This window comes from Peromyscus leucopus, chromosome 8a, assembly GCF_004664715.2.
Source record: "Peromyscus leucopus breed LL Stock chromosome 8a, UCI_PerLeu_2.1, whole genome shotgun sequence".
Taxonomy (NCBI): domain Eukaryota; kingdom Metazoa; phylum Chordata; class Mammalia; order Rodentia; family Cricetidae; genus Peromyscus; species Peromyscus leucopus.
Genome location: NC_051085.1, coordinates 42,632,119 through 42,641,541, shown reverse-complemented (window position 1 = coordinate 42,641,541; position 9,423 = coordinate 42,632,119). Strand labels below are relative to the sequence as shown.

At 47.5% G+C, this 9,423-nt stretch overlaps 1 protein-coding gene across 1 annotated transcript in view; it reads right to left on the bottom strand.

Moving 5' to 3' along the window:
* Nucleotides 1-9,423, bottom strand: part of Akap12 (A-kinase anchoring protein 12) — a 94,802-nt gene that overhangs the window by 34,721 nt on the left and 50,658 nt on the right. Inside the window, 1 exon segment of the mRNA XM_028890204.2 lies at nt 8,901-9,015. Within this exon segment, the coding sequence (XP_028746037.2) occupies nt 8,901-9,015 (115 nt within the window).

The following is a 9,423-nucleotide window of genomic DNA, read 5'->3' as shown; positions in this document are numbered from 1 at the left end:
AGGGAAAACATGGGGAGAGCCTTTTTCACCCCAAGGCAGGGTTTCTCTATATATCTGGCTGTCCTGGAACTCACTTGTACAACAGGATGTCCTCAAACTCACAGAGATCTGTCTGCCTCTGCCTCCCAAGAGCTAGGATTAAAGGTGTGCGCCACCACCGCCCAACTGAGTCTTTTTTTTTTTTTTCTTTACTTTTATTTTGTGTGCGTTGGTGTTTTGCCTGCATGTATGTCTGTGTGAGGGTGTCAAATCCCCTGGAACCAGAGTTATAGACAGCATCGAGCTGCCATGTGGTTGCTGGAAATTGAACCCAGGTCCTCTGGAAGAGCAGCCAGTGCTCTTAACCGCTGAGCCATCTCTCCAGCCCCTGGTTGAGAGTCTTTAACATAAAAATAAAAAAGCTGGATAAACAGTTTTAAAATGAGGTCACTTAGGGTGGGCTCTCACCCAAACTACCTGGTGTTCTCCTCATGAGAAGAAATTTGGACACTTAGAGCATCCAGGAATGTAGGAAGGAAGGACATGTGGGTTGGCCAGAAAGCAGTCACCTGAAAGCCAAGGCGAGGCCTCAGGAGTCATGGAACCTGTTCACCAGACTCTGAGAATGATAAATGTCTGTCTCTACGTCATCTGATCTACAGCTCTGCTAGAGCAGCCCCAGCAGACTCATACAGTGAGGTAATGGCCACATGTTTGGCACCTTTCTAATCACGACACACCCACGTTAAGATTCATTAACGCTGGAGGCAGGATGGCTCTGTCAAAAACAAAACAAAACAAAACAAAAAAACCACTTGCTGTCAAGCCTGGTGACCGGAGTTTGATCTCTGGGACTCTTATGGTAGAAAGAGAATACCAATTCTAGTGACTGGTGTGTGTATGAGCACACACACACACACACACACACACACACACACACACACACACTGGATCTATGTAAAAGAGAATACCAATTCTAGTGACTGGTGTGTGTATGACACACACACACACACACACACACACACACACACACACACACACGTTTAAACATCTAAAGATATATTAAAGCAGCCATGCATTGTCGTGCACGTCTTTAATCTCATCACTTGGGTGGCCAAGGAAGGGAAATTTCTTGAACTCTAGCCCAGCCAGAGTTACAGAGATCCCCATCTTAAAAAAACAACAGCAAAAAGATAACACTTATTAGACCTATCATATATCAAATTTTCACCTGAATAACTAATGCATGTATCGTTAACACTAGAGGCCCAAGGACTACTTGGCAGTTCTCTACACAGACTTTTGAGCAACAATAGCAATATGAAAATACTCAGCCGGGCGGTGGTGGCACACGCCTTTAATCCCAGCACTTGGCAGGCAGAGCCAGGAGGATCTCTGTGAGTTCGAGGCCAGCCTGGGCTAACCAAGTGAGCTCCAGGAAAGGCGCAAAGCTACGCAGAGAAACCCTGTCTCGAAAAGCCAAAAAGAAAAAGAAAAGAAAAGGAAAGAAAACACTCATAAGTACAAGCACAAACTGGAGTAAAAAAAAAAAACAATTTTTTAAGAGACCTGGTTGTCCTAGAACTCAACGACAACCTGTCTCTTAAATGTAAATGTAAACCAAGCTGGCCTCAAATGAAGACAATCTTCAAGTTGTCATCTATTGATTATCTGTGTGTCTGCTGTGCTTATGTGTGGGTATGCACGTAGAGAACAACTTGTGGTGTCCGTTCTCTCCTTCACCCTTCACGTGAGTTCCAGGGATTTGAACTCAGGATACCAGGCTTGTGTGGCAATTGCCTTTACCTGCTGAGCCATCTTGCTGGCCTAGAGGCTGAATTTTAAACCAAGAAAATATGTTTTCTTTGCCTAACTCCTCTGGTTGGGATGCTGAACACCCCCCCCCCCAGTATGGTGTTATTGGAGGGTGGTACATGCTTTTAGGAGTAGAGCTGTAGTGGGAGGGCCTTAAGTTATTGGGGCATACCCCTGAAATGGATTATGGGACAACCCCCTTCCTGTTCATTTTGCTTTTGAGCATGAGATGAGCAGCTCATTTCTTCATGTGCTCTGGACCTGACTATCTGGCACACCTACCTGAAACCCAAAGCAATGGATGCCCCGAGGCTTAGACTAAAGCCTATAAAGCAGTGAGCCAAATTGAATTTTCTCTCTTTGTTGGCTAGCTTCCTTGGGGATCTCGTCATAGTGGCAGAAAGCCAGATAACACACTCACTGTGCGTCCATCATCCCCGCAAAAAGCACAGCTCTAAACAGGGCAGCGGGCAGAACTGCAACCTATAGGTAACACCCCTGGAGTCAGTGGACAGGGAAGCCATGGCTTTTGTCCATATCTCTTCCATCCATTCTTCTTTTTAGTCGCAATCTTCCAGGAGCTCAACAGAACACACACACCAGAGAGCCACGTGACACCTGTGGCTACCCTCATTTATAAAGCCGTTAACCTGGCTCTTCATGCCTAGATGACTCTGAAGCAAATTATTATTCAATAAAATGTCCCCTTCAGGAGCCTTTTATCCCAATTAAAATTAAAGCTGCAGATCCAGAAACTAACTTTTCATGTCAGGTTAAGAAAAAAAAAAAAAAAAAAAAAAAAGAAATCATTTTCTAAATAGGCATAATGACATTTTAAGCACCTGCCCAGGGATGCTCAGGTGTCTGCATTAGCTAATCCTCTGTGGTTTACAGCCCAAAGGAGTAATAGTGATCTGAGTCAGGCGTCGGAGATAGATGAGCACACTCGTTTCACAGATAGGAATGCGCAGATATCAAGGGATGCAGTCAGGTGAAGGTCACGTATGCCCGCGAGTGTGTGGGTGCGCGTGTGTAATTAAGCACCCTCACCTGAGTTCTGCTCCTCTAATATCAAGTAATCTAGAAAGAGGATGAAGAAACAGAACACAGTGGCATGCACCTACAACCGCAGCACTTGGGGAGCTGAGACAGGAGGATTGCCTGGGCTATTCCAACACCAGCAGGGTGCAGGGAATGACTCTGAGTTTCCAGGATTGCACACCCAAGGACTTTCACTTGAGCTCACTCAAGGTTTACTTTGTGTTAGCGCTCTACAGTTCTCAAAACGCCAGCACAGTGGGACAGAGCTTGAGAAAAATGCCATGCAACGTTAATGGATAGGAAACCCAGAGCACATACTGGGAGGAGGAGGTGTTCCCTTTGTCTCCAGAGCATTTCTAGGAATCCTTGTTCACTCATGGACAAGTCTGGATGGTGTTGCCAGTTTCCAGGCAATATCAGATGCCAGCCAGCTGTAAGTGCAGTGGGTGGCTGTTTGTGCCACGCCCTGAAGCCACGCCCATAGCAAAGTAGCAGGTGGCTATTAGATGTCTGCCCCTGGGGCATGGCCACTGGGGGAATCCTAAAGACTAGAGATACACGTAGGCACGGGTCCTTCTTCTTCGTGGATGTTCGGACCAGGGCAGAGCTCTCAGGAGAACAGCATTGGAGCGTGCCTCACTTTCCACGATCCTGCTACAATTAATTCCTGTTCCCTGTATTGTGAGTTTCCTGTGTCGTGAGTTAACCCCCTAATAAATTCCTTTAACCGTGGATTGGTCACGATTTAATCGCATTAGGTAAGCACCTGAAAGCCCAGCTGGGAGCTCCGAAAAAGTTCTAGCTTTGTTACTGCACCAAAAGGGAGCATGGCCCAGACCCACAAAGCCACGACACTGGCAGGCATGGTGTATGCACCTATAACGCCAAGCCTGGCAGGCAGAGGCAGGATAACTGTGAGGTTAAGGTCATCCTAGGCTAGATAAGGAGACACTAACAAAAATAAAGCAAAACAGGTTGCAACATTTAACCACAGGAAAGAAGCTGACATAAAGTCTCCTTCACCACCTCCCCATCCCTGAGGAGGTGAGAGAGGCAGCAGATGCCAGATGTTAACAACTGGCACCAAGCAAAAACAGAGGCGGAAAGGAGAATAATGGGGTGGTGGCAGGCAGGTCTTCCTAAAAATAGAAACAAGATTACATCACAAGCTGAAATAGAAAAAGAATTAAAAAAAAATAATAAAATAGTTCTTCTGAGTAGGGAAAGCAGCCTTTAGCCGAAAAGCAAGTGCAGGGTCATTGTTACAGGGACCAAGGGCAGGTGTTAGTGTGCATACACTCCAGATAAAGTTCTTACACACCCCAAAGAAGGAAGAATTACTTTCAATTCTAGTGTGGCTTATCCGTAAGGCAACAGGCTCAAACGGATGATAATTAGGCAATGGCCACCTTTGGTCTGTCCATATCCCTCAGGCATTCAGCACCAGGAATAGGGAAGCTCAAATTCAATACAGCAAGTGACAACATAAATAATCGCCATTATAAAAATGAACTCTCCACAATGCTGCAAATTCAGCCATTAGATGATTGAATATGAGTCTTCCACTTATGCCCGTCCTTGAGGAATAACGTCGAGATGCAGAGAAGTGGGTTACTGTGAAATGAGGACTAGACTCTCCAGAGACCTCTGCCTTCACCATGCCCTGGAGGGGTGGGGGATGGGTGAGCTCCTGGCTCAGCAAGTGTAACAGAAATACTACCCTGTTTGCAGCCTCCTTACCACTCTCTGGTGAACAGGCCATGCGCGGGGCTCCTCTGGCTAATACATTCAACGTGACAGATGCCAACTACAAAGCACCGGAGGACAAATGCCACTGTCACTGCTGCTGTGTAAATGCCCTCGGCTCTGGATGTGCAAACAGTGTAAGACCTATGTGCAGAACAGTGGCCGAAAACAGTGGCTGAAAACATGGGTGGAGCACCCCTGTTCTTTTAACTCACACACATGTGACCAGGAAGATGAAGACATGGTATTTTTGCTACATAGACTCTGCAAAAAGGCAAATCTCAAGAGAAGAAATAGAGACAGCTCAGGGTGTACCCCGAGGTAGGGCACCTACCTAGCAGGTGTGGAACAGCCCAGGGCTCCATGCCAGCACCACAGAAACACCCAGAAATTCCTGCCTTATGAAGGGTACATCCAAATATACTCAGATCTGAGATACCACTGGGCTACCTGTATGGGGTATGGAGTTCTTTAAACATTTTGTTTAGCAACTAGTTAGAGCAGTATCAATAGAAATGGGAAGTTAATAATCCTTCTGTACACCATAAAGATATATTGCTCTCATTGTTAATAAAGAACTGACTGCCCAATAGCTAGGCAGGATTTTCAGGGCAGAGAGAAAACTGGGAAGAAGAAAGGTGGGGTCAAGGGGGCCTGAGGAGATGCAGAAGAAGCAGGAGGTGAATATGCCCTGTTGGAAAAAGGTACTGCCATGTGGCAGAGCATAGAAAAGAACTATGGGTTAATTTAAGTTGTAAGAGTTAGTTAGTAACAAGCCTGAGCTATCGGCCAAGCATTTAAAATTGATATTAAGTCTCTGTGTGGTTACTGGGGAGCTGGCTGTCCAGATGAAAAACTCTGCCTGCAGTTCTCACTGTGGCCTCCCCAGCCCTCTCTGGGGAAGGTTAGCCTTTCCCAGAAGTTGAGCTTTCTTCGGGGTCTTCTGAAGGACAGAGTCTGTTTCTTCCCGTATCTGACACTCAACATTTGGTGTGTGCCCAAACTTCCCAGGCCAGCCACGGTCCATAGCCTGGGTCGGCTCAGGGAAGCCATGGAATACAGACATGGGTGGGGACAGAATGGGTTTCTATGAAAGCTGGTGTTTAGCCATGTGGCTGGAATGTCCTGAGAGATCACATCTGGAGGAAAGGAAGACAGCAAGCAGTAAGCCTCCAGGAAATGTGTCACACACTATTAGAGACACCGAGCTCTCAAGATCTTATGGGACATGTGCCTGAACCCCTCCCACATGCCTAGCCCACAGAACAGCTAGGCCACATAGGAAGCCCCCTTAGGAACTTACAATATTGACCAATGAGTCAAGGTGCTAGCGGCCAAGCCTGACAACTTGAATTTGATTACTGGATTTCACACAATAGAAGGTGAGAACTGACTCCTGTGGGCAGTCCTCTGACTTCCACACATGCACTGTGTCATACATACTTCCACACATGCACCATGGCATATACACACACACATTTCCACACATGCACCATGGCATGTACACACACACACACACACACACACACACACACAGGATAGACAGACAGACAGACAGATAGAACCCCACAAAACCACTCAAACCTCCACACACTCACAAATGAGTGAGTGTATGAGCAAACATTCACATACACACACACAGTAAAGAAATGGAAACAATTGAATTTTTTGAAAAAAGAAGCTCCCTTAGAAAAAGAAGCTCCTCTCTCTGTCTTATTTCAGAGATCTCAAACTGTCCACAAAATATTCCCAAGCCACACTGATTTTCGCTCTCTCCTATCTAGTCCCAGTTTTTCTGTCTTGGCTTTCATTCAGGCCTGTCCGGTTTTGACACCACAACACAATCTTGTCGTCTACAAAGTTCACACTCAAGAAACATGCTATCAAATCATATTACTAAAAAAAAAAAAATTATACAAAAAAAAAAGCATCTCATGATGTTTTCAGGAAGCTTGTGATCTTGTTCTGGGTCACATTCACAGCTATCCTAGGCCACATGCAGCCAGTGGCCAGCAGATCAGGCTCATGGGAAACTCTCTAGGCAGCTTCTACATGTGCCCTGCATGGGCACAGTGCAGTGGGTAATCGCCAGTTCAGGACTCTAATCACCTTGGTTCAAGTCTCAGGAGTATTGCCTAGCCCACGACATTGTCATGACTACTGCTGCTGCTGATGCAGCTAGGTAGTCAGGCAGGAACACTTGCTTACAATACACGAGGCCATGACTTCTAACCCTAACGTGACGTGGGAGGTGGCCACATCAAGTGTTGGTGCTCACTGCTCTCAGTTCTGCTAATAAGCATCTCACTTCTTACACTGCTGTGCATAAACCTGGGCCTTGCACACTACAGACACGTGCTCCGAACACTGGGCTTCGTTCAGCCCTAGTCCCGAATGCTGATATATCTGGAATCCAGCTTCTCTGGATTATGCTGCCCTTGATCTCAGAGAGCTGCCCCGCCTGAACTGCCTCACCTCATCTCTCGCAGCCTCTTCTTACCCTTAGGTTCTGTTGTGGTTAATCCTCCACTGACTGCCTTCCCGTGTCCCCTGTTGGGAAGTATCAGAAGCAGAAAACCTAGTCTTGGTGATAAACTTCCCTGAAGCACCTGAGCCACATGACTTCAGTGGAGTTTTTAAAAAGTCACCGGACAGCTGTGGGGGTGGCACAGACCATAAAGTTCCCGAGTTGGAGTCCCAGAACCCACTAAGACAGCCAGGCCACGGTGGCACAAACTTGTAATCTCTGCTAGAGAGGCAGATCCCTGGGGACTACTGGTCAACCAGCCAAGCAAGCCTATTTGAAAAGCTTCAGGCCAGTGAGAGATCCTGTCTGAGAAAACACGGCGGCTGGCTCCTGAGCGTGTCCTCTGGCCTCCACATGTACAAACATGCACCTGTACACACACAACCTTACCCACAGAGACGCACCAGCCGCTATCTGGTTTAATTGAAAATGAACGTGGAAAGGACAAAGGCCTGGCCTTGGGAATTTGATTTGGGTCCTCTCCAGCTGTCTGGTGGGTATTATTATTTGAAACTCTCACACTAGGTCAGGGAAATACTCCGTCTCTGAGACTGTGTGTGCATTTCTAACTTTATATGGTGTCTGTGGTAATATATAAAGATCAGTGTTCCCACCAACTTCAAAGCAGCTCCCGGCTTGACGCAGCACTGTGGGGGCATAGGAGAGGAGAAACGTGTTCCATGTGTTCAAAGAATCTTATCCGGCAAGGCGATGCCCAACTCTTTCATCTGCCTCTTATTTATATTGCTCGTCGGAGCCAAGTTACTACATGTCAAACCCTCACTGAATATATCTTTTAAAAATTATGTTTATTTATTTGCATACCTCGCATGTGAGCGCGTGCGCGCGTGCGTGCGTGCGTGCGCGCGCGCATGCGTAGGCCGGAGGACGATTTTCTGGTGTCAGTTTAGTCTTTCTATCATGTGGGTCCTGGGCACTGAATTCAGATTGGCAATCAATCACCTTTACCTGCCGAGTAGCTCAATGACTCCACTCTATCTTGAAATGAATGGATCATGACCCCAATGCTCCTCCCCCATGAACCAACACGGAAGCAACACTTGGGCGAAAGATCCACCCGCCCATTGACACTTCCCCACCGCCACACTCCAGAGCTGGAAGTCATGAAGCACATCACAGTTCAGGCACAAGAGCGGCATGCACCTGCCAGGAAATCTGTGTGAGTGACGCAGGCTTCTTCTCTAGAGTGACGCTGAATTGTTACTTTAATTTTTAGTTCAGGGAGGTGTTGGGTCCTCACTCTTCTAAAGCAAACATGACTTTAGTATTTCCAATGAGAACTCCCATCTGACATCACGCACGGCTAAGGGACAATGATTTAAACAAATACAAACAAACAAAAAACCCATTAAGATTCCAGGTAAGAATATTGAAGAAAGAGAGCGTGATGTCAACCCTTGAGTACAGGGGCCACTCGAGTCGTCCTCTCATCTGACTGGGGGCAAATCCACCTCGAAAGCAGGAGCAGGGAGAAGCGTCATGTGACCCTTCTCCAACTCCTTATAAGAGGTCACATACAACTGCAGAAAGCACCACCCCCTTTGACCCACCCCCACGTAGCCCAAGGTCATGGGTGGAGCAAATACCACTACCCAAAGGGTCAGTTTAAATATCTCCTTTTGAGACCAGCTGACTGTATTGTTGGCATCATCCACCTTGAGACAGTACGACAGTGTTTTCTGTAGACAGTCTGACAACCTAGTTCATGGTTGACTGCAAGTATGCTCGTGGTGTCCTGCCAAAGCCAGCCTGGCCTGCAAGGAGGGCTTACCGTCTTCAACAATGACTTCTTCCTCCTGCCCGTCCTGGTTTCCCTCTTGGACGTGGTCGTCTCCTTGTTCAGCCACGCCATTGACAGCAGACAGCTGACCATTCTTCTGTAGGAGCTGTGGGGAAGACAAAGTCATGGAAAGGTGAGCTCCCGGGAATCCAATGGATGAGCGAGAGGAGGGATTCTGCAGGCGAGGGATGTTGAGATCACGATGGGAGGACGTGCGGAGATGACCGGCCACACTAGTGGAAGCCCATGAACTCTGGACTGATGGTTGTGTAGCCCCCATGGGACTGGACTAGGCCCTCTGGACACGGAAGACAGTTGTTTGTCTTGAACTGTTTGGGGGGCACCCAGGCAAGGGGATTGAGGTCTGTCCCTGATGCATGGGCAGGTTTCTGGGAATCCGGTGCCTGAGGTGTGACACCTTGCACAGCCTTGGTGCAGTGGGGGAGGGGCTTGGACTTGCCTAGGCTCAGTGTGCCGGCCTCTGCTGACTCCCCATGGGAGAGCTTGATTTGGG